Raw genomic sequence first — 24416 nt, forward strand, 5'->3', positions numbered from 1 at the left:
ATGGGGTTTTAAATACCCAGCACTAATGAAACGCCTGCTGGGGTTTCCCGATGGAATCTTCAGTAGTTACAAATATAGGCACAAGTTGGTTCTGGATCCCAGCAACCCACGAGATTACACTGACACCATCCTAATAGACGAGAAAGTATGGTGTTCACTGTGTTGGCTAAACCTATCAATATGTACCAAAAACATCTTTTTGAACTGAATGCATGTTTGTCCGTATCTGTGCATGAAGGCACAACAGAAACAGCGAACTGGGTTTTGACTATGGCAACCTGGTTTTGTGTTGTCTGGATCTGTTCCTGGCTGGTAGAGACTCATTTACATGCAACTGCACAATGAATCAGTTAGATGCCATTTATACCCAATGTACTTTCAGTTGATGTTGTTGCTCATGAGTTATTGCCATCATATTCAGGCATAATAATATTGAAATACTAGACTAAGATCTTGTTTGCCAAGGGAAAAGTAGGTGTGTCTATGTTTGATTATATAAGTCCACTGTGATAAGGACCTTTGCGCAGAGTCCGAATTGTTGATTTGTTTTTTAAAGTCAGGTTTCCTTTAATGTTAGTAGTTTGTAGTGTAGTGCGGAGTCTTGAAAAGCCGAGCCATTCCTCCTGCTGCTCCTGCTTTAACTCTTTTTAACAATGTGGCTTTATGATTTTTTGCTTGGTTTTGAGGTCAAGGGGCTTTTCCTTTTTATTTTCATTTTTATCATAATAGCAGATTTCCTCAAAAACAGGACTCCTCCAAATTATCCTCCAGGACCGTTGGCTCTTCCCCTTGTGGGGAATTTCTTCAGTGTGGACATGAAACATCTACATATTTATTTTACCAAGGTAAAGTATAATGGATGTTAAAAAAAAACATTTTTCAGTGTGAATTTTATTGAGATATTTTAAAACTTTTAAACGTGATTAGTTTTATTTTTTTATTTTTTTAATTTACAAAGAGTTCAATATCTTTCACAAATTGCAAAATGTAATTGCCATCAGGAGTATGTGGACAATAACTTATTAAACTTGCCAATGTACTAAAGAAAATGGAAGCTATTTCAATTGGTTTTATTAATTCACCTAGAGAATGTAACTTTAAATCGTTCACACTCTTCAGGAAATGTGCATTTGTGTTTAAATGACTAATTCTTATATAGAACCTAATGGCAGATACTGACATCTGGTGGTCAAATTGTAAATATAAATGGAAATTCTGTTCTTGGTTGACCTAGAAGCCCATTTGTTCCTCATTATGCATTGGTAGGTTTTGCTATTGAACAATCAAAAAAATCCCTATGATGTGTTCTAGTTCATCGAGATTTGTTCCTTGATTTATTGTCCACAGCTGGCTGACGTCTATGGGGATGTGTTCAGCGTCCGACTCGGAAGTTTCAAGATAGTGTTTGTGTCTGGGTACAAGATGGTGAAGGAAGCCATAGTGACACAAGGTGACAACTTTGTGGATCGACCGTACAGTCCGATGAGCGACAGGGTTTACTCAGGGGACTCAGGTGTACAAATCTCTTTCTTTGTCTTGTCCCATGCAGGAATTAGCTTGTCTCATGTAGGAATTAGTTCCCCTGAGACATTAACCCCATTTCCTCTGCATGTTTGTGTCTAGCTGGTTTGTTCAATAGCAATGGTAAAACATGGAAGAGACAGCGACGCTTTGCTTTGTCTACCTTACGTACCTTCGGCCTGGGCAAAAGTACCATGGAGCAGAGTATCTGTGAGGAGATCCGACATCTGCAGGAGGAGATGGAGAAGGAGAAAGGTGGTTCACAAAATAAGCTCATAGTCAGCAGCTCTTCAGGAGTATAGCATTGTCTAAACAGCGCACTCCTCTCCTCCAGGTGAACCTTTCAACCCAGCAAGTCTCTTCAACAATGCTGTGTCCAACATCATTTGCCAGCTTGTGATGGGGAAGCGGTTTGACTACAGCGACCACAACTTCCAGATCCTGCTGAAGTATATTTCGGAAATATTTCTGCTGCAGGGCTCAGTTTGGGGTATGGTAAGTCAGAAATACCCATTTAGTTCAATCATTGTCAGAGAGACAGCATTTTGGGTGGGACTGTGGGAGTCAATCCTCCTTAACCAACTGAGAGGCCCAAGTCTGTGGTCAAATTTGATAACAAAAGGTGAAAGGTGAATTGAATGAAAGTTTCTCTTAACCACTGTTTTCTTCCGAGTAGCTGTATGAGTCATTCCCCGGAGTGATGAAGCACTTGCCAGGCCCCCACAACCAAATATTTGATAAATTCAACACCATCATAGACTTCATCAGTCAGGAGGTAAAGAGCCACAAGAAAGACCTGGACCACAGTGATCCCCGGGACTACATCGACGCTTTCATCATTGAAATGGAGAATGTAAGTGAACAACTGCACTGTACGACACTGTGTAGCCCTTCATGTCAATCTACCATACAGTACAGAGGTTGGTGTTCGTCCCGGTTTCAAGCTGAGTGTCCCGAGTCCTGACAAATATCTGTAAAACACTAAAATGTTCCTATCTTTCACCAAAATCAAAATAACACAATATTATACTCACATAGACGTTTTTCATGTTCTGTTCCACTCATTATTACAGAGCCCGGGAGTGGCCATGAAGAGAAAAAAATATAGCTTATATATTGAGGCCATAATTTACTAATTTGTGCGCACAAGATAAGTGTATATACAGAGAGACAGCACAGCGCTGTTGAGCGCTGTCAAGCAACCCCCGTGCTTATGTGCACACTTGCTTGCGTGCTTTCAAACATGTCGTTTTGATTCATTATTCTGCACAGTTCCTTTTGCACATTAACAGGCATGTAGGTGAAAATTGTGAATCACTTAAAACTTCTCGCTCCGCTCATAACTCCCTCCATTCCTGTCAGTCTTTCACCTGGTGTCTCCATTCATGCCAGAGTATCGTCTGAGCTCCACATTTTTTATTAGAATAGCCTACAGGTAGATGTGTGGCTGTGGTGAGCAACATGATGTGATAAAGATAGTTTGTTTTAAAAAATAAGTTAAAAAATAATGTCTGTACCAAGTTCGGGACAACAATAAATTCCCTCAGTAGAAAACTCTCTACGGGATTCCCAAACTGTAAGTGTGTGATGAAGAGGATAGCCCTGAGATAAAGGGGGTGAAAGTAGTGAATGTGATAAGCCATGATTGTCACAGCCTCTAATGCACCCACCTGTAATAAAGCCTTCTCTCTGATCCCAACCCTTGCTCAACTGCGTCACAGGTGCGCACCGTGCACCAAGTTATCATTCTGATAAACACGCCTATGGCGCGTGCATATTAGCATATTAGCATATACACATACGTGCGTGTGCATGAACATGTGGTACACTAAAGGGTCCTGGTGTGGGGGTATGAAAATATAGCCACTCACTGCTGTATCTTCTCTGCATTTCTGAATAGCACAAGGAGTCTGATCTGGGCTTCACTGAGACCAATCTGGCTATGTGCTCTGTGGATATGTTCACTGCTGGAACGGAGACAACCACCGCCACTTTGCTGTGGGCTTTGGTTTTCCTCATCAAAAACCCTGATATCCAGGGTAGGTGACATGTTAGGCCGTACACTGAACTAACTGTAAAGCAGCAAGGAAACAGGAATAAAAGAGTTTTCAGCCATATTAACCGCTCTGCGAGGCTGTACATAAATACAGCGGTGCTTTGAGCTAAATGCTAATGTCAGGATGCTAACATTTCTCACAATGACGATGCCAACATGCTGATGTTCACCATCTCAGTTTAGCATGTTAGAATGCTAGTATTTGCTAATTAGCACTACGCATAAAGTACAGTTGAGGCTGATGGGAATGTCAACAATTAACATATCAAGGTTTTCTCACCCTGTTGCTACAAGCTTAATTCCTTCAATTTTCTTGCTTTCTAGACAAAGTTCAGGCAGAGATAGACAGAGTGATTGGACAGACCCGACTGCCCATTATGGCAGACAGACCCAACCTGCCCTTCACCAATGCTGTCATCCACGAGATCCAGAGGATGGGGAACATTATTCCTCTGAATGGACTCAGAATGGCCGCCAAGGATACAACACTGGGAAGTTACTTCATACCCAAGGTGCATTTAGCACACAGTCATTTTAAGTCTTAAAAGGAATTTTGAGGACCGAAAAATGTGTTGTTGCAGAATTGCATGGTGTTAACCTATGGATCTTGTTTTTTAGGGTACGGCCTTGTTGCCCAACCTAACCTCTGTGCTGTTCGACAAGACTGAATGGGAGACTCCAGACACCTTCAACCCTGGACACTTCCTAGATGATGAGGGAAAGTTTGTGAAGAGAGAAGCTCTCATGCCTTTCTCTGCAGGTAAACCCCATTCAACTCAATCTTTACCATAACCTGAACCAGAATATATGTTTTATCCTTACACTTTCACTTGCGTATGCGTTTGCGGACTCTTCAGGGAAACGGATGTGTATCGGAGAAGGCCTCGCCAAGATGGAGCTGTTCCTGTTTTTGGTCGGTTTACTACAGAAGTTCTCTTTCTCCGTTCCTGATGGAGTAGAGTTGAGTACAGAAGGAATCACTGGAATTACACGTATACCGCACCCCTTCAAGGTTTACGCCAAGGCTCGCTGAATTACACAACATCTCATTGAATCATTTTTCATCTAAACAATATGTAACAGACAAGACTAAGCAAATGCTTTAGGAGAAAAAGCTGTAGTTACTTTTTGATCTCAACCTTCTGTTGTATCATTGCCTCATCTACTGAGGGACTGTTTATTTTCTCTGTCTGTACATTTAATTATATGTGACAATGCTGATTTTACATACAAATATGATTGCATTAATGGCAGTGTGTATAAGACATTTCCCTTTGTCCTTATTGTTAATGTCAAAATGTATAAATATTTCATAAACTTAGGTTCTTTAAACACTCTTTACAATCAAGCTGTATTGTAATACGTTTCTTACACTAATGATAATCAGTTATGTCATGTATGAGCCATCACTTAACAATAAACTGAAGTCGTTAAACTATTCAAATACATTGTTAATGATTAATAAATGATTTGATGATTTGTTTCACAAACCTGGTTGAAGTCTTCCGTAAAAACACAACATAACATACTCGTGGCTAGTGACTCATTTACAAGCCATTGGAAGTAACTAACAAATCATTTTAAAATTATCAATAGTTTGTTATACAGTTTACTATGCCGCCATTTATGTCTACCCAGAATGTCCCTTTGGCCATAAACCGCTAGAGGGATAGAGGCATCCTGTCGTCCCATGAGAAGAATATTTAAAATGATGGCATCCATTGCAATGTAAGACGATACATAGCCGTAGGGCTTCCAGACCACCTGGAGAGCAGTTTTCACGGATCAAATCTGTAGGGGATTGAAATGGAAAGGGATGCTCTGTTCACTCAGATTTTCTTGCAAAGATGGTTCCAGGGCCAAAAAGGCCTCCTGTAGTTCCCTGTTTCCACATCTAAAGTTTGTGCCCTGATAACTTATTATTTCAGATGGCTTTCCTCGCCGTGAGATGAAGAGACGTAGGGCCATATGGAATGAGTCTGTGTCCATGCTAGCTAGCAGGTCCAAGTAGACACGTGGTGGTAATGCATTTGAAAATAATGCCCCAGCATTTTTCATGTCATCTGCTGATTTTGAGGGTAAATGGCTCAAAAAGTAAATACATTTGGGGTGGTGCAGGTGGAGTCTGGCGGCTGGAAGGTCATTTTAGAGGTGACAGACCTTGATATTTCCTAACAGCCTGTCTGCCCTTCAGGATCGAATATATTCTTCAATGTTCAGCAAAAACACCCTCCTGGATGCAGGAGGCGGCTGTGTTAACACTTTAGTCCTTTGTTTCTGCAGAGCTGGCAGCTTGGCGCTAACTAGCTTTGTTCCTGTTGCTTATGAAGTTAGCTGGCAGATTTCGTTGTAGTCCCTGTCACTAAACTTGTTTACTCTGGGTTAGCAGCGCAAACTCATCTAAGCAGGATCTTAAAAAGGCAGGCACTTGCGTCTTCTGCCTTAAAGAAGTTCTTCAAGACTATAGCTGTTGAGCAGGCCATAGCTTCGAGCTCAGGAGTTGAGGAGAGCAGCTTCTCCTGCCTTCTGCAGTAAAGATGGACAAGAAAGGAAAGAGAAAGAGACAAAGGAAACTCTCTGGTTTGGCCCTGGATGCATTTTCACAGGTAGGTGTGAATGGGTCATGCGTTACAGTAGCCATAGTTACTGTGAGTCCACGAGTGGAGTTAAGGACTCAAGGATCATGTGACTGAGTTCATTGTCTCTGCCACCATCGTGAATGCTGGGTCCAAACAGGGGTGTTATAGTACTTAATAATAAGCTGGGTGGTGGGATGATTAGGGGCCAGAACCCTAATCATCCCACCACAGACACACATGTCCACAAAACAAAACAACCACCAACAGTCCGTAGTCAGTTCAGTGAGGATCGACCCGATCTTGCCTGTACAGACCAGGTGAAAGTGGTTCATTCAATTACTGCCATTGCTAGGTATGATGTGTAATAGTCCAATTCCCGGCAGAAACATGGGGTTTTAAATACCCAGCACTAATGAAACGCCTACTGGGGTTTCCCGATGGAATCTTCAGTAGTTACAAATATAGGCACAAGTTGGTTCTGGATCCCAGCAACCCACGAGATTACACTGACACCATCCTAATAGACGAGAAAGTATGGTGTTCACTGTGTTGGCTAAGCCTATCAATATGTACCAAAAACATCTTTGTGAACTGAATGCATGTTTGTAAGGTCTGTGCATGAAGGCACAACAGAAACAGTGAATTGGGTTTTGACTATGGCAATCTGGTTCTGTGTTGTCTGGATCTGTTCCTGGCTGGTACAGACTCATTTACATGCAACTGCACAATGGATCAGTTAGATACCATTTATACCCACTGCACTTTGAGTTGATGTTGTTGCTCATGAGTTATTGCCATCATATTCAGGCATAATAATACTTTATTATTATTACTTTAGGTTTCATCATTAGCACTATGACTAAGATCTTGTTTGCCAAGGGAAAGGCAGCTGTGTTTATATTTGGTTATGTAAGTCCACTGTCAAAAGGACTTCCGCACAGACTCCGAATTACTGATTTGTTTGCCAAGGAAAAAGTAGGTGTGTCTTGATTTGGTTATATAAGTCCACTGTCACAAGGACTTCTGCGCAGTCTGAATTACTGATTTGTTTTTTTTAAGTCAGGTTTCCTTTAATGTTATTATTTTGTAGTGTAGTATGGAGTCTTGAAAAGCAGAGCCAGTCCTCCTGCTGCTGCTGCATTAACTATCTTTAACAATGTGGCTTTGTGATTTTTTGCTTGGTTTTGACCTCAAGGGGCTTTTCCTGTTTATTTTCATTTTTATCATAATAGCGGACTTCCTCAAAAACAGGAATCCTCCAAATTACCCTCCAGGACCGATGGCTCTTCCCCTTGTGGGGAATTTCTTCAGTGTGGACATGAAACATCCACACATTTATTTTACCAAGGTAAAGTTAATGCATGCATATTTTAATTTTTAAGTGTGAATTTTATTGAGACATTCTAACACATTTAAACTTGATTTGTTTGATTAATGTAATTGAATTTAAAGGCAATTCACAGTTGCTATCAGGATTGTTGAGTATGTGGACAATAACAACATGTATAACTTGCCAATGTACTAAAGAAAATGGAAGCTATTTCAATTGGTTTTATTAATTCACCTAGAGAATGTAACTTTAAATCGTTCACACTCTTCAGGAAATGTGCATTTGTGTTTAAATGACTAATTCTTATATAGAACCTAATGGCAGATACTGATATCTGGTGGTCAAATTGTAAATATAAATGGAAATTCTGTTCTTGGTTGACCCAGAAGCCCATTTGTTCCTCATTGGGAATTGGTAGGTTTTGCTATTGAACAATCAAAAAAATCCCTATGATGTGTTCTAGTTCATCGAGATTTGTTCCTTGATTTATTGTCCACAGCTGGCTGACGTCTATGGGGATGTGTTCAGCGCCCGCCTCGGAACTGTCAAGATGGTGGTTGTGTCTGGGTACAAGATGATGAAGGAAGCCATAGTGACACAGGGTGACAACTTTGTGGATCGACCGTACACTGCAATGGGTGACAGGGTTTTCTCAGGAGACACAGGTGTACAAATCTCTCTATTTGTCTTGTCTCATGCAGGAATTAGTTGCCCTGAGACATTAATCCTATTTCCTCTGCATGCTTGTGTTTAGCTGGTCTGTTCAATAGCAATGGTAAAAGACTGAATGGGAGACTCCAGACACCTTCAACCCTGGACACTTCCTAGATGAAGGGAAAGCTTGTGAAGAGAGAAGCTCTCATGCCTTTCTCTGCAGGTAAACCAAATTCACCTCAATCTTAACCATAACCTGAACCAGAATATATGTTTCATCCTTACACTTTCACTTGCGTATGTGTTTGTGTACTCTTCAGGGAAACGGATGTGTATCGGAGAAGGCCTCGTCAAGATGGAGCTGTTCCTGTTTTTGGTCGGTTTACTTCAGAAGTTCTCTTTCTCCGTTCCTGATGGAGTAGAGTTGAGTACAGAAGGAATAACTGGAATTACACGTGTACCACACCCCTTCAAGGTTTACGCCAAGGCTCGTTGAATTAAGTTACATCTCACAAAATAATTTTCATTGAACCCATGTGTAACAGACAAGACTAAGCAAGACGCTTAAGCAGAAAAAGCTGTAGTTAGTCTCAACCTCTCACTGTGTGTCATTGCCTCATGTACTGAGGGCCTGTCTATTCTCTTTGCCTGTGCATTTAATTCTATGTGATGAAGAAACTTTTACATAAAATATTCTTGTATTAATGGCACTGTTTATAAGACGTTTTCCCTTTGTCCTTGTAGTTATTACTGACAAAATGTATAAATATTTCATAAAATTATGTTCTTTAAACCTACAATCAAGCTGCATTGGTTACGTTGTCTTTTTACTAATGATCTGAGTTATGTCATGTATAAGCCCTTAGTTAATAATGAACTGAAATCAAACCATATCAACAGATTTGTTAATGACTAATAAATTATTTGTTGATTTGTGTGACAAACCTGGCTTCAGTCAAAACACAACATAACATATATTCATAGCTGCTGATTTATTTACAAGCTATTGGAAGTGACTAGTAAATAATTTGTAAATTATTAATAGTTTGTTCATCATCAACATTATTATTGGTATTGTTATTATATCTATGGTTATATTTAACTGTGAATAATTAGTAGGGCTGTGTATTGGCAAGAATCTGGCGATACGATAAGTATCATTATACTGGGGAAACAATTCCATATATTGATTCAATATTATGTAATTTTAGGAAAACTGTCATAGTATAAAGAACACACCAGAAATACAACATTTTAGAAAAGGCAAGAATAACATATTTATACTGCATGCAAAAAAACGGATTGGTTTTTGCCTCAAACTGCATGGGATTACCATTAACTGGGCATGTCAGTAAAGGGGAGACTCGTGGGTACCCATAGAACCCATTTTAATTCCCATATCTTGAGGTAAGATCAAAGAATCACAGAATTCGGTGAAAATCGCAATGCCAGTTTTTCCTCTCCAGAATTTAGCCTAACTTTGGAGAGTTATTTATGTACAAATTCTAACCTTTGCACATTGTAAAAATAGATTAAAAGGGGGTAAATATACACCCATCCCTTATGAACTTAGCACTCATGGTAAAACGTAAAATGTTATGAGAGTACTCCACCTATTTAGGATTCCACTCTCAGTCAGCCTCATGATGGACAGTTTTTAGAAAGGATATACATTGATGCTGCAGAACTAGAGATATAGTATTTTTTCCTCCACACATTGTTCTTCCTTATCAAAACATGGTGCCTAAATTACCCACAATGCCACTCGACCACCAAAAGTTTGGTCGTAAGATTTGGGTACAAGGTGCAAGCTTACCAGACCTTCGTAGCCCACACCTCATCTTGGTTTGAAGCCAGCGGCTTGAGGCTACATTAGCTGCTACTAGCATCATTTTTTTAATTTTCAAATTTGTAGTCTTCAGACCCAAATGAAGCTGTCTCTTGGAGCTACAAAAGGCTTTATACAGTAAAGTTCTCTATCAGAAAATATTGTGAGCTTAAGTGAGATCTTTAATCACCAATGGATATGAACAACACCACTGAACACATCCCGTGTTTCCTCTCCAAACAGCTACAGTATATGATGCCTTCCCAGCACTGATGAAACGCCTGTTGGGGCCTAACAACGGCATTTTCAGCAGCTCCAAATGTTTGGAGGCTGAGAAATAGTGAGGCACAAGTTGGATCTGTTTACAATGTTGAGTAAAGCCAATCAATATGTATGAGAACTAAATAGTCATTGACCATATGTTTGTTCCTCCGGAACAGTCAACTGGGTTTTGACTATGGCAACCTGCTTCTGGGTTGTCACAGTGACTCATCTGCATGCAACTGCACAACAGATCAGTTAAGCCCTATTCCCATGGGTCTAGTATTACCTGGGGACCTCTAGTAAGATGTAATAATTGCTGAGGTCGTCTGTGATCTTAATCTTGTGTGAATCTGCCATGATCGTAATTTTTTGTTTTCTCTGCAGAGCCTCAACATCATATCCGGAGGATAATGTCAGTAAATCTTGAGTAAAATACAGACTTTACCTTTCGCGTGCGAATGCGCCACACGCAACAAACATGGGGGATTAATTTCTAAATCACGTGAGGTCTGCTGGTAATGCTAGTCCCGTGTGAATAAGGATTTGATGACTTTTATTCCCACTGCACTTGTATTTTTGGCTAGACTCTGTTTACTTGTTCTCTGCCTAAGGTTACCGAGACAGGTTTTGCACTTAATGTGTTAACATATTACTGAGCTGATATTGTTGTTGCTCATGACAGAGATCTTGTTGCCAAGGGAAAAGTAGGCGTCTGTAACAGGTTATGTGAAAACAAAGTCATACGCACTTTTGTGCAGACTCCGAATAACATATTTTCTTCAAGTTGTCTGTCCTGTAATGTTAGTAGTGCATGCAGTCACTGGGTGTGTGGACCACATAAGGAGTAAATCAAGAATCAACAGGCATTAAATAACCACCGGTGTTTCATGAAGAAGAAGAAAGTCCTGAAAAGCTACGACCTTCCTTCTGCTCCTGGTTTAACTCTCTTTAACAATGTGGCTTAATTTTTTGATGGATTTTGACCTCAAGGGGCTATTCCTGTTTATTTTTATTTCAATCCTTATAACAGACTTTCTCAAAAAAAGGAATCCACCAAATTATCCTCCAGGACCGATGGCTCTTCCCCTTGTTGGGAATTTCTTCAGTGTGGACAGGAAACATCCACACATTTATTTCACCAAGGTAAAGTTGAATGCATATTTACATTTAGGTGTGAATTGTATCGAGTCATTCTTATACATTTAAAATAAATTTGATTAATTTAATTTAATTTCCAATCAGTTCAAGATCTTTCACAAACACTACTGTGATATTCCTATCAGGATAGTGGCATATGTGTGTGTGTCCACAGCTGGCTGACGTCTATGGGAATGTGTTCAGCCTCCGTCTCGGCGGTGATAAGATAGTGGTCGTGTCTGGGTACAAGATGGTGAAGGAAGCCATAGTGACGCTAGCCGACAACTTTGTAGATCGACCGTACAACGCAATCACTGACAGGTTTTACTCAGGATACTCAGGTGTGATAATCAATCTCTTTCTCTTATCTTTCTCAGAAATTAGTTCCCCTGAGACATTAACCCTATTTCCTCTGTATGCTTGTGTCTAGGTGGTTTGTTCATGAGCAACGGTGAAACATGGAAGAGACAGCGACGCTTTGCTTTGTCTACCTTACGTACCTTCGGCCTGGGCAAAAGCACCATGGAGCAGAGTATCTGTGAGGAGATCCGACATCTGCAGGAGGAGATAGAGAAGGAGAAAGGTGGTTCACAAAATAAGCTCATAATCAGCAGCTCTTCAGGAGTATAGCATTGTCTAAACAGTGAACCCCTCTCCTCCAGGTGAACCTTTCAACCCAGCAAGACTCTTCAACCATGCTGCGTCCAACATCATTTGCCAGCTTGTGATGGGGAAGCGGTTTGACTACAGCGACCACGACTTCCAGATCATGCTGATGTATATATCTGAACTTATTAGGATTGAGGGCTCTGTTTGGGGTCTGGTAAGTCAGTAATATCCATTTAGTTCAATCATTGTCAGAAAGACAGCATTCTGGATGGGACTGTGGGAGTCAATCCTCTTTGACCGACTGGGAGTTCCAAGTCACATAGTTGAAAGGTGATGTGAATGAAAGTTTCTCTCATCTACTGTTTTCTTCTGAGTAGATGTATCAGGCATTCCCTATAGTGATGAAACACTTGCCAGGTCCCCACAACCAAATGTTCGGCCATTACAAAGACATCCTAAACTACGTCAGTCAGGAGATAAAGAGCCACAAGAAGGACCTGGACCACAGCGATCCCCGAGACTACATTGACGCTTTCATCATTGAAATGGAAAATGTAAGTGAACTGCACTGTACAACACTGTGTAGCCCTTCCTGTCAATCTACCAGACACTCACTACTGTATCTTCTCTGTATTTCTGTATAGAATAAAGAGTCTGATCTGGGCTTCAATGAGACCAATCTGGCTGTGAACGCTGTGGATCTGTTCACTGCTGGAACGGAGACAACCGCCAACACTTTGCTGTGGGCTTTGGTTTTCCTCATCAACAACCCTGATATCCAGGGTAGGTGACATGCTAGGCCCTACACTGAGCTGTGAAACAGCAAGGAAACAAGACTAAAAGAGTCTCCAGCCATGCCAACAGCTCTGTGAGGCCGTACACAGTGATGCTTTGAGCTAAATGCTAACACCAGCGTTTGAATGCCTTTAACATAAATGTCAGTATATGGGTGCTCTACAGTTGTAGCGTCGGTCGATTTGACCACGGAGATGAGAGTGACGGCTGGCTTGACCACAATATGATAACATTTCCTGTCCATGACAGAGTTAGCATGCAGCTTTAGCCATTATGTCTAGCTCTGCTTTTCCTGCAATGTGTGAAACCCAAAGTGTTTCCAAAGTTTACTGTATGTGTAGTGTTTACCACTTTGGATTTAAAATTTGAGGGTGCAGGTCGTATCCACGTGGAACCTCTGCCGTTTTCTACTTTTTTGCTTCGGCTCGCTGCGGCCGACTGCAGTTTGTTTTGGTTGACAGATACAGAACAGATATGATGTCACGTTACTCAGACTGCAACAACAAAAGCGGTAACTTCCTTCTACCTTCCCTTAGACTCAAATTAAGCAAATATATAGATTCTGGCAATACAAAATTGATTTCAAAATCGTAAAAAACACACACCTAACGAACATGCACCAAAAGCGTGCACGGCCGGCCCGGCTATGTCAACAAAACATGGAGAAGCTCAGATTACAACACACACAGAGGGAGAGTGACTTCATTCTCTGCTCAGGTAGACATTACTCCTCTATATCTTTACATAGCAAATAGTTGTTTGCTGCTATATTAATACTCAATACTTAATATCGTATAGAGCACCTTTAATTAGCGCTAATCACAGCGTACAGCTGAGGCTGATGGGAATGTAAAATATGAACATATCAGGTTTTTCGCACCATGTTGCTACAAGCTTAATTCTTTCAATTTTCTTGGTTTTCTAGACAAAGTCCAAGCAGAGATCGACAGAGTGATCGGACAAACCCTACAGCCCACAATGGCAGACAGACCCAACCTGCCCTACACTGAAGCTGTCATCCACGAGACCCAGAGGTTGGGGAACATTGTTCCTCTGAATGGATTCAGAAAGGCCGCCAAGGATACAACACTGGGCAGTTACTTCATACCCAAGGTGCATTTAGCACACAGTCATTTTAAGTCTTAACAGGATTATCTCTAAAATGGGATTAGCATGGAGTTAGTTTATGGATCTTGTTTTTTAGGGTACATCTTTGATGCCCATCCTAACCTCTGTGCTGTTTGACAAAACTGAATGGGAGACTCCAAACACCTTCAACCCTGGACACTTCCTAGATGCTGAGGGAAAGTTTGTGAAGAGAGAAGCTTTCCTGCCTTTCTCTGCAGGTAAACCAAATTCACCTCAATTTTAACCATAACCTGAACCAGAATATACATTTTTTCCTGAGCTCTTACACCTTCATTTGCGTATGTGTTTGCGGACTCTTCAGGGAAACGGATGTGTCTCGGAGAAAGCCTCGTCAAGATGGAGCTGTTCCTGTTTTTGGTCGGTTTACTGCAGAAGTTCTCTTTCTCCGTTCCTGATGGAGTAGAGTTGAGTACTGAAGGAGTAACTGGAATTACACGTGTACCGCACCCCTTCAAAGTTTACGCCAAGGCTCGCTGAATTATGCAACATCTTATTGAACCATTGTTCATCTAACCAATGAGTAACAGACAAGACTAAGCAAAACAGAGAAATCCTCACTTTTTAATCTCAACCTTTCACTGTTGTATGATTGCCTGGTGTTCTGAGGACCTGTTTATTCTATCTGCCTGTACATTTAATTCATTGTGATAGTTATTTTTCCATTAAATATTCTTGTATTAATGCTACTGTTTATAAGACTGTTTATATTTCCCTTTGTCCTTGTAGTTATTAATGACAAAATGTAAGATTTCATAAACATATCGTCTTTAAAATTACATTCAAGCTGTATTGGTGACGTTTTCTTTATAGTAATGATCAGTTATGTCATGTATAAGTATGACAGTACAATAATAATGACCATCACCTGTGTATGCTTGATAGGGGGTTGATTTACATGCGCTCCTGGCAGGTGGCTTTGATTTCTTTGTCACCACTCCCTTTCTAAACTTTGTTAGTACTCCTAGTAAAATGAAATGTTAAAGGATTTATCATTTATTTAACATTCATCTCTCAAATCATTGTCTGACTCAAAATGGACAGTTTTAAAAAAGGATCAAAAGTGATGCAGCAGAAATATCTTTTTTACTTCACACATTCTTCTTTTGCCTACATTACATCACGTTTAGCATTATGAGGCGGCATCTGATGTTTACGGTTGAAAGATTTTTGTTTAATGCTCCTGCTTTGTTATAGTGTTGGCTCAGTTTTCAGCTTATTCTTACTCCGTATTTGGTTAATGGAGGGCTGTCCACTCTCTCTGTCACACACATAGGTCATTATATCTACACAAGCTGTGAGTCAGCAGAGTACCAGCCCATCTCGAACTAGAAATTGTTGATGGAGCAAGTGATCCCCATCAGTCCTTTGCTTTTCTCCTCTGCCTCACAATGTGGCTGTGGGATTTGTTTCTGTGGCTTGATCTGAGGGAAACGCTGCTTCTTATTTTTGCCGTTCTCCTCGTAGTGTATTTTCTGAACAAAAAGGATCCACACAACTTCCCACCAGGACCACCATCTCTCCCTTTTTTAGGAAACATATTCAACATTGAATCCAAACAGCCTCACATTTACTTAACTAAGGTAAGATGACAGAATCATATTTTCATATTATGCAGTGGTGTTCTTGTGAAAACGTGAGAAAAAGTGGAAGATTCCTATTTATTCTCCCCTACTTTAGCATGTAGTAGAGACACATAAATAAGGGAAAATTACAAAATATCATATGAGATTCTGCTTCAACAGAATATTACAACGTTTATGGTAGAAAACAATGCTAAAAACCTGCTGATATTAAGTCACAGTGTCACAGAAATGTGCATCTTATCAGAGTCACATGCTGGACAACAGGCCACTTATTCTCTATTCCTGCATCCACAGCTAGCGGATGTTTATGGGAATGTGTTCTGCATACGTCTGGGAAGACACAGAACAGTGTTTGTGTCTGGGTGGAAGATGGTGAAAGAAGCCATAGTGACGCAGGCTGACAACTTTGTGGACCGGCCTTATAGCCCGATGGTGACCAGAATTTATTCAGGGAACTCAGGTGAATCACACAAACATACAGTAGATCAGTGTTAAAGTAGTCAACCTGCCTCCTGATCCCTACCTGAGTAATGTTGCGTGGTTTCTCTGTCTCAGCGGGTCTTTTCTTCAGTAATGGGGACGTGTGGAGGAGACAGCGGCGTTTCGCCATGGCCATGTTACGTACCTTTGGCCTGGCCAAGAGCTCCATGGAGCAGAGCATCTGCGAGGAGAGCCTTCATCTCCAGGAAGTGATGGAGAAGGAGAAAGGTTGGACAAAAAAAGAACAAAACAGAGAGAGAATAAAATGTAACAGAATGGAAAGCAAAAATACACACAGACATTTCTTCTGCTCAGGTGAGCCATTTGACCCGGTGCCCCTCTTAAACAACGCTGTGGCCAACATCATCTGCCAGATCGTGTTCGGAAGACGGTTTGACTACAGCGACCACAACTTCCAGAGCATGCTGAAGAACCTGACTGAGATGGCCTATTTGGAGGGCTCCGTATGGGCTCTAGTAAGATGCAAAGAAACTCAGACACAACTAACAACCTCGCATGGCTATAACCATTCATTACATTATCTCTACAAACAATAATTATTAGGGCAGGGACAATACTACTATCACAATACTTGGGTGCCGATTCGATATGTATTGCAAAGTTTTATTAGATCTTTCAAAAAATTCAAGTTCAATTACACAGTTTACACATTATAAAAAATACTAAGCATAACCAGGTATAGTTAAACATCCAAAATATAGGTTAGAGAAATATGAAAAATAACCCATATTTCATTGCTTTAAAGGGACTGTTTGTAAGATTCAGAAATGCTTGTTAACAGCGACACCTGTGGCTGTTAAGTCAACGAAAGTCAGCGTCGGGCTCGCGCTTGCTCGCTCTAAATAAACATGAACAAGCATCGCTCAAAACAGTGAGGCGACACACACATCAGCTCAAACCAAAATATCACTCTATATTTCACCTGCTTGGCAGTAATGTTAGCTGACCAGACGAAGGTCTCTCCATGAATCACTGCTGACCCTAGTGTTGGCTTTTCCTGCCTCAGCCTCCCGACCGCGGCCGGAGGGAACAGGGGAGACCGTGGAGTTTTGGTCGGAGACGATAACGTTTCTCGCTGCGGAGCCCCGTCACTTCACAAGACACGGAAAACCTCTGTTGGTCTGGAGGAGCTGCAGCAGTTATTTCTGCACAAACGTCCACTGTACATTCACTAGATATTCTCAGAGCTAAACTAACTCTTCTGCAGTGTATAGTGTGCGCACATGCACGTGAGGTGGAGCGAGCTGAGTGAAGGCGAGCAGGCGTTCTTATACGTGTAAGAAGTTACACAGTCCCTTTAAACAATATAAAAAAAAAAGTGAATCACAATAAAAACACAGTATCAATTAATATTAACATCCCAAATTCAGATACAATAAATTTACATAACCAGTCAACACTGAAATTTTACAAAAACAACCAGCTAGACTCACTTATATAGCCAGACTGGTGTGAATGAACTGAAGCTATGAGGCTAATCACAGCATTTCATAACACAGGAAATGGATTCAGAAATTACAACATTTTGAAAAGAAATACTTTATCTCCATATCTGTAGTGATAGAAGTCATTCGCTGAGGTGTGTGAGAGAGCTGGCTCCCCTGATAAAAGAACACAATCAGTACAATTAAGGCGGGAAACCTGTGACCGTTATGCTAGGTAGGTGGCGAACTCAACATGCTAACATTAGCCCTCTTTCTCAAGACGAAACTCACTAAAAACTGAGATTAGCGATTTTAAACCTCAACAGGATTCACACAGAATGAATTGGGTCTTATATAGTGCTAGTTACAACAATTAGTTCCCGTTAAAAATCACAAATTACAACCTTAATAAGCATTTATCAGGTGGAGTTTTACTAGCCGCAACCTAGCTACCTCTTGTCAGTTAGAAAAGGCTTCGACCTGCGCGCGCACGCTGAACTGGTTTAAACTAGTGATGGGAATTCCGGCTCTTTTTAGTGAGCCAGATCATTTGGCTCAGCTCACCAAGAAGAGTCGGCTCTTTCGGCTCCCAAATGGATATGTGTTTTCTGCCTGTTATAGTTCAGCCAAATTTAGCGCAGTTTTAATTTTTGATTAGTATGTGTACACATATATCACTTCAAGTATTCAATATAATTATACTAAACCTTATAATGTCCAGAATACTATAATTTTACATGCTGCTTCGTTTCCGACTGTCACTCATCTTGTCTGCTATTCGTGCACCGCACTCCTCTCTCTCTTTCTCTCCTCCTCTTCCTCCTGTTCTGTACCAAGCCCCCAGGAAGTGCGCCGGTCGACGATCCGGACTTTCGTAGTGGCCAAACGGCGGTACTGCAACTTCCGTGTCAGTCACGTGATGCATTGGGCCCAAAAATAATTTTTCCCATAGACTTACATTGGGAAAGAGACGTCTGTAACTCAGCGGATACTTGTTTTTGAGGTGAATCAACTTCCCAGTACGAACACTCTAATAGCCCTTATTTTAAAAAATAAGTTTTTAAAGTTGTAAAAAGCACTAACAGCTGAATCCAGAGTTATTTCCCTTCCTCCGTTCATGTGAATGAGACCCAGACCGCGATGACAGCGCAAGCCATGACGACGGCGTGACGTTGGGACCCCGTGACCGAGTCATGTGACCGAGCGGACGCTACTGCGCATGTCCCAGTTGCCCAAGATCCACCAAGATACGGGTACTTTTCCAGACGGAAGTCTATCCATTTAGGCTTCATGCGCCAATGAGCAACTCTCATAGGAATGACCGGGGCCCCGCCTCCAACGCTGTATCCAGTTCTATTAATACATCCATGCTCTATACCTGTAGACCGTCAGTGCACCGCACACCCCTGCCCCTCCCTGTTTGATGGTATGATCCGTGTCTGTCATCACCTGATTGGTCGCACGGACGTCAATAACACAACATTCAGTCACAGTCAGTGCACGGAGTGCCTGTGGCGCGGAGAAGATCATCCTATCATTCTGCCTTGAATTAATAAAAAAAACAAACAAAAAAAAAAAAAACAGCTCTCGGACAGGAGTCGGCTCTTATCGTTCACTTAAAAGAGCCAGCTCAAAGAGCCGGCTCGTTTGCTACTGACACATCACTACAAGAAGGCTCTCAGGAAGTGACGACATAAATTACCGCTCAGTGCATCCGAAAAGAAGATGCATACTACTGTTTATTTACACAAAAGCATGTTGAAAAGATAGTTCACCTATTGAGTATGTAGTTAGTGCATAGTATGTGATTTTGGACGAAGCCAAAAAAAAGTCAATATATGTTCTGTTGCAACGCCAGCTCCCAACAGCAAAGCTACGCTTCCGCCATTTTGGACTGAAGCCATACAAAAGTAAAACAAAATTATTTCTATTCAACTGTCATATTCTACCAAAATGGCCTGTGTTGAACAATAAAAATATTATAAATATGCATACTATTATAACTATTTACTTTCTTATTTATTTATTAAACCTTTTTGCCTGGCTGCTTCCCAGAGGAACATAAAGTGAGCGATGAGAGATTGTTAATAATATGGATTAGAACCAACGTAGCAGGAAAAAGACACTTGATTTTATCTAGTTGCCTGTAGATAAAATAGTCTTTTATGCAGGTAAAAAAAAAAAATGCAGAATGGCATTCTGTCAATCAGAAAATATTGTGAGCTGACAATGGATATAAACAACAGTGTTTCCTCTCCAAACAGCTATATGATTCGTTCCCAGCACTGATGAAACGCCTGCCGGGGCCTCACAACGGCATCTTCAGCAGCTCCAAGTCTCTGGAGGCATCTATCAGGGCAGAAATAGAGAGGCACAAGTTGGATCTGGACCCCGGCAACCCACGAGATTACATCGACACCTTCCTGATAGAGGAGAAAGTACGGTGTTTACAATGTTGACTAAAGACAATCAATATGTATGAGAATCAAAAACTAACTGACCGTTATGTTTGTTTGTTCCTCCGCTCTGCCCCGACAGAACAACAGAAACAGTCAACTGGGTTTCGACGAAGGCAACCTGGTTCTGTGTTGTCTGGATCTGTTCCTGGCTGGTAGTGAAACCACTTCCAAGACCCTGCAGTGGGGCCTCGTCCACCTCATCAAGAACCCTCATATCCAGGGTGAGTGTAAGACTCCCACAGCAGCAGCACAAGAAATTAAAAGATACCGGAGTAAGAACAAGTCGGTAATTGATCAGTTAAACATCTTTTATTTCACCTCCTAGACAAAGTCCAGGCAGAGATAGACAGAGTGATCGGACAGACCCGCCAGCCCACGATGGCTGACAGACCCAAACTGCCCTACACTGATGCGGTCATACACGAGATCCAGCGGATGGGAAACATCGTTCCTCTGAATGGACTCAGAATGGCCGCCAAGGACACGACATTGGGCGATTACTTCATACCCAAGGTGCATCTACTAATAGCACGCAGCAACTAGGGAGTCAGAACAGACAGTTGTGTCCATTAAGTGTTTATTAGAAAACCAATATGTAATTTTGTGCAGTTTGTGATATCTGAAGTATGATGTGGCAGCTGATGTTACTGCAATAAACACTGAATCTCCTGACATCCCCTGGAGGTTTATACTCCAAGAAGAAGAAAAAGGGAAAAAATAAATTTGTGTATCTTACACAGTATAGTGCCGGTATTTAAAAAGATTTAATGAAGGACACTGAACTATATCAAGATGGAGAAAATGAGATACTCCACTGGGTGGGTGTTTGTTTTTCTGTATGGTTTAAAGGTGCTAAATTCGCATTCAGACCATATGCTATCAGTTGCCTCCACACAGCTCTCAACATGGCAACGGCAGTGTTCACACTAAGAGCGCCACAGCAACAGGCTACAAGTCATTTTCTAAGGTCGCTGTTGTGTTCCATTATACCTTCTACTGGGGATCTACCATATGAATAAATGATAAATGCTACTCGTGGGAGTAGTAGGCCCCTATTGACCAACATCTATGAGGCTTATAGCGAGTGATAACACCTATTTAATAGCCTAACAGTCTAATCGGCTGACTAAAAGCATGCATGGCCGGCCTGGCTATGTCAAGAAACCATGGAGTAGCTCAGATTACAACACACATAGAGGGAGAGAGACTTCAGTCTCTGCTCATGCAGGTAGACATTACTCCTCTATATCTTTACATAGCTAATAGTTGTTGGCTGCTATATTGATAATCTGAATATCGTATCGAGAACCTTTAAAATTGATAAATAAAATAAATAAAAATCTACTGAAATAGATGAAAGAACATGATAAGAACATCTGACATTTGTAAATATGTGGGTAATTTGCTTATGTGGGTACATACGGTATAGACAACATTACATGTTGTCTATACCGTATGTACCCACATAAGCTAAAACCACAACTCTGCCCAGGACATCCTTTGAGCAGAGACCTTGTGATTAAGCTCTCTTTACAGTGCCAATACCCACTTGTTGACATTACCCTTGACACACCTTATCATCTGGAAACCAGGTGTGGCTATACTATCCCTTTATCTCTTCTTATCCTTTTGTATAAACAATATTAACTCTGTATGTGTGCAGGGGACCTCAGTGATGCCCAACCTGACCTCGGTGCTGTTTGACAAGACTGAATGGGAAACTCCTGACACCTTTAACCCTGAACACTTCCTGGATGCTGAGGGGAAGTTTGTGAGGAGGGATGCATTTTTACCTTTCTCGGCAGGTAACCGTCACATTTAACTGATAATTCTGAGTTTGATCAAGGGGAGACACTACAGGTGAATTAATAGATATCACCATGAAACTTCCCCAGTTGATTACATACATTAAGACAATTGTTTTTGTATTACAAGTTTTTTGAAATGTTATGTTTAAATACGCAAATGAGGCATTATCTAATGGTAACTTTTGGTGAATCTAGGAGAAATCTACAGACGCAGATAGACAAAGTAGTAAAATAAAAACCTAAATGTGTATTTTGGATGTTTTCTTTCCACAAGTCTGAAAGAAGATATGTTATGGAATCAAAATAGCCCAAAATCTCAAAAATGTTTTTGCCTGTAGCGTCTCGCCTTAACTGAACTGAAAGAATTGACTTTTAAAACCACAAGAAATAAAATAATTTAGGCTGCAGGAAATGTGAGCTAAATAATGAGAGTATGTCTTCATTCTTTTGCATTTATGCTTGCTTTTCCCAGGAAAGCGTGCATGTCTCGGTGAAGGCCTGGCGAGAATGGAGCTGTTTCTGTTTTTCGTCAGTTTGTTACAGAAATTTTATTTTTCCACTCTGGATGGAGTTGAGCTGAGTTCAGAGGGAATCGTCGGCGCCACACGCACACCGTACCCCTTTAAGATCTACGCCAAAGCCCGCTGAATCCTGCAGCCTATCCTCTACTATACACTGTATGCTATAGTAAAAATATTATACATCTTAGACGACACATGCTACATCCATGGCTAGTTTTCCTGTCTAGTTTAAACCAGTCCAGTATAGACAGCATTCAACAATATGTCTACAACATGTGTGTGACATACCGAAGCTGATGGGAGCACGAGGAAATGTTTCATATAAGGCGAACTGCAGCATGCTTTGTTTTGCCACAACACATAATCACATAATGTGCGACGTGATGCATTATCGTTTTCCAACACTGACACTGTTATGTAACCAGCAAGCAGCAGCAAAACTCTCCAAATATCTTATCAATCATGTCTATTATTACCCACTTTCAGTTAGACTATTGCATACTATAAAAAAAATGTTTTTACAGAAAGGCCAGATTTCGTTCTCTCTCTGTAACTTGTAGGTTACCTACAGTTAGTCCTGTCACAATTCTTTTGTTGAATGAAATATTGTCCAAGAAATAATTACGATAAACAATATTATTGTCATTTTAAGACCATTTTATGGCACCGATATAATGACAATATAGTAGCATAATAATGCAAGTACACACCTTCAAGGAGATGTATTGTACGATTAGCGATAACGTAAAAACTATCGAGGTCATGTCCATATATCGTACGATAAGTCGATAATGTAAAAATGCTCAAGGTCATGTCCATATATTGTACGATGAGTCGATTGCGTAATTATCGTGACAGGCCTACCTACCGTTTGTGTGATTGGATTTATTTCCTGATAAGGTTAGTTTGCAAATTGCTGCTTTATTGTCACAGGCAAAAGGCACTGTTGACTAAATGAATAAACACCTGTGTGTCAAAAGGTTTGTGAATGGTGTTGAAATGAAATTATTTTTGCTTTGTTTTTTTCAAGAGCGTAAATATGTTTCTAATCTTTGGACCCTACCTGAGACTGATGCTACTGAATGTAAAACACACTCTTAGAAAAAAAGCATTTATTTATTTATTCACAAGAAAACCAAAGGCTTTAAATGTTGAACTCCTTAAATTCCTGAAAATTCATAACGCCTTTCTCACTTTTCTTCATTTACACACAAACATGAATTTAACACTACACGTGTAGTTTCTGTGCTGCGCTACGTTTGATTGTACTTCTTATTTCCATAGAAATGACACTGCTTTTAAATCAGCAATCTACGAGAATCATCCACTGCAAAGGAAAATAAAAGCGCTTTGACGCACATCTATAGATCACAAATGGCAAAACCATCATAACAGAACGCCTCTTCTTCAGTGTTATTGCAAACATACAGAGTGACAAGGCCAACAACAGCCAGTTCATGTTGTGAAACTAGTGCAGTTTGTCTTCAGAAGCTTGGATAGCCAATAACCCACCATATCAAAAGAAAACACCCGCTTCTACAACAGCGCTCTTCACTCAGAACTTCCACTGACACCAAAACAGCCTGAAAACATCCATGGTTAAATACAATATCAACTACAATTCAAATTCTCAAGTTACAATTTGCAGGTACTGTATGAAAGCTCAACCTGGATCTGACATCTGGATCAGAAGCTGGTGTTAAAATCATCTTTACATTACAGCTGTACAACTTCATGGACTTGATTTCTCACAACTAAATAAGATTCAAGATATTCAGAGAATAAAAAGGCCAGCCAGTTTTCATTTAGAGCATGCTGCCAGTGAGGAAGTCAAATCACACTTTAGGAGTATAGAAAATACATCATCAATACACTAGTCCTGGATTTCTTGTGTAGGATTTGTTGTTGAAGCGCCTCAGGGGTTGACCACTTGAAGGAATACTTCACCCACAAAATGACCAGTTATTTACTCTCCCCGTGTTACCTCGAATTCTTGAAGAAAACTTCTCTCATGCCTCCACAGTGAACGGAGAATCAAAAAACAGAGAAAAGTCTTGATGAATTGAGGTAAATGGGGGCCGCATATAACAACAGCAAAACTATATCAAATCATCTGTTTACAAACTCTCACACAACTTGTGTTGTTTAATCCAAGTCTCATTTATCCAGTCGTATGCTCACTACTTCCCAAAAACCTT

At 40.7% G+C, this 24416-nt stretch overlaps 3 protein-coding genes and 1 pseudogene across 5 annotated transcripts; all 4 read left to right on the forward strand.

The window, feature by feature from the left end:
- The first annotated feature begins 653 nt into the window (after positions 1–653).
- On the forward strand, positions 654–5096 carry LOC119488516 (cytochrome P450 2J2-like). The gene is made up of 9 exons (XM_037770250.1): positions 654–845; positions 1348–1513; positions 1624–1776; positions 1856–2016; positions 2198–2374; positions 3422–3560; positions 3902–4089; positions 4196–4337; positions 4435–5096. The coding sequence occupies exons 1-9, from the start codon at positions 654–656 to the stop codon at positions 4608–4610; spliced, it is 1494 nt and encodes a 497-aa protein (XP_037626178.1). The 3' UTR covers positions 4611–5096.
- Positions 5097–6114: 1018 nt separating this feature from the next.
- On the forward strand, positions 6115–8978 carry LOC119488498 (annotated as a pseudogene).
- Positions 8979–10548: 1570 nt separating this feature from the next.
- On the forward strand, positions 10549–14613 carry LOC119488512 (cytochrome P450 2J5-like). Its single transcript, XM_037770246.1, has 9 exons — positions 10549–11375; positions 11545–11710; positions 11800–11952; positions 12032–12192; positions 12356–12532; positions 12623–12761; positions 13699–13886; positions 13978–14119; positions 14224–14613. The coding sequence occupies exons 1-9, from the start codon at positions 11187–11189 to the stop codon at positions 14397–14399; spliced, it is 1491 nt and encodes a 496-aa protein (XP_037626174.1). The 5' UTR covers positions 10549–11186; the 3' UTR covers positions 14400–14613.
- A 642-nt stretch (positions 14614–15255) lies between these two features.
- On the forward strand, positions 15256–23201 carry LOC119488508 (cytochrome P450 2J2-like). Of its 3 annotated transcripts, XM_037770241.1 has the most exons (9): positions 15256–15502; positions 15800–15965; positions 16061–16213; positions 16301–16461; positions 19695–19868; positions 19969–20110; positions 20215–20402; positions 21553–21694; positions 22170–23201. In XM_037770241.1, the coding sequence occupies exons 1-9, from the start codon at positions 15311–15313 to the stop codon at positions 22343–22345; spliced, it is 1494 nt and encodes a 497-aa protein (XP_037626169.1). In that variant the 5' UTR covers positions 15256–15310; the 3' UTR covers positions 22346–23201. The 3 variants fall into 3 exon arrangements, with proteins under 3 accessions (XP_037626169.1, XP_037626166.1, XP_037626168.1); XM_037770238.1 differs by having other exon boundaries at positions 16061–16461; XM_037770240.1 differs by having other exon boundaries at positions 15484–15965; positions 16061–16461.
- Positions 23202–24416: the final 1215 nt, after the last annotated feature.

Source organism: Sebastes umbrosus, chromosome 5, assembly GCF_015220745.1.
Source record: "Sebastes umbrosus isolate fSebUmb1 chromosome 5, fSebUmb1.pri, whole genome shotgun sequence".
Lineage (NCBI taxonomy): Eukaryota > Metazoa > Chordata > Actinopteri > Perciformes > Sebastidae > Sebastes > Sebastes umbrosus.

Coding starts and splice junctions, on each gene's coding strand:
- LOC119488516 (XM_037770250.1), top strand. CDS start 654: ATGTGGCTTTATGATTTTTTGCTTGGTTTTGAGGTCAAGGGGCTTTTC. Junction 1,777..1,855: donor GGAGATGGAGAAGGAGAAAG/GTGGTTCACAAA, acceptor CCTCTCCTCCAG/GTGAACCTTTCAACCCAGCA. Junction 2,375..3,421: donor TCATCATTGAAATGGAGAAT/GTAAGTGAACAA, acceptor ATTTCTGAATAG/CACAAGGAGTCTGATCTGGG.
- LOC119488512 (XM_037770246.1), top strand. CDS start 11,187: ATGTGGCTTAATTTTTTGATGGATTTTGACCTCAAGGGGCTATTCCTG. Junction 11,953..12,031: donor GGAGATAGAGAAGGAGAAAG/GTGGTTCACAAA, acceptor CCTCTCCTCCAG/GTGAACCTTTCAACCCAGCA. Junction 12,193..12,355: donor AGGGCTCTGTTTGGGGTCTG/GTAAGTCAGTAA, acceptor TCTTCTGAGTAG/ATGTATCAGGCATTCCCTAT.
- LOC119488508 (XM_037770238.1), top strand. CDS start 15,311: ATGTGGCTGTGGGATTTGTTTCTGTGGCTTGATCTGAGGGAAACGCTG. Junction 16,462..19,694: donor AGGGCTCCGTATGGGCTCTA/GTAAGATGCAAA, acceptor CTCTCCAAACAG/CTATATGATTCGTTCCCAGC. Junction 20,111..20,214: donor CAAGAACCCTCATATCCAGG/GTGAGTGTAAGA, acceptor TTCACCTCCTAG/ACAAAGTCCAGGCAGAGATA.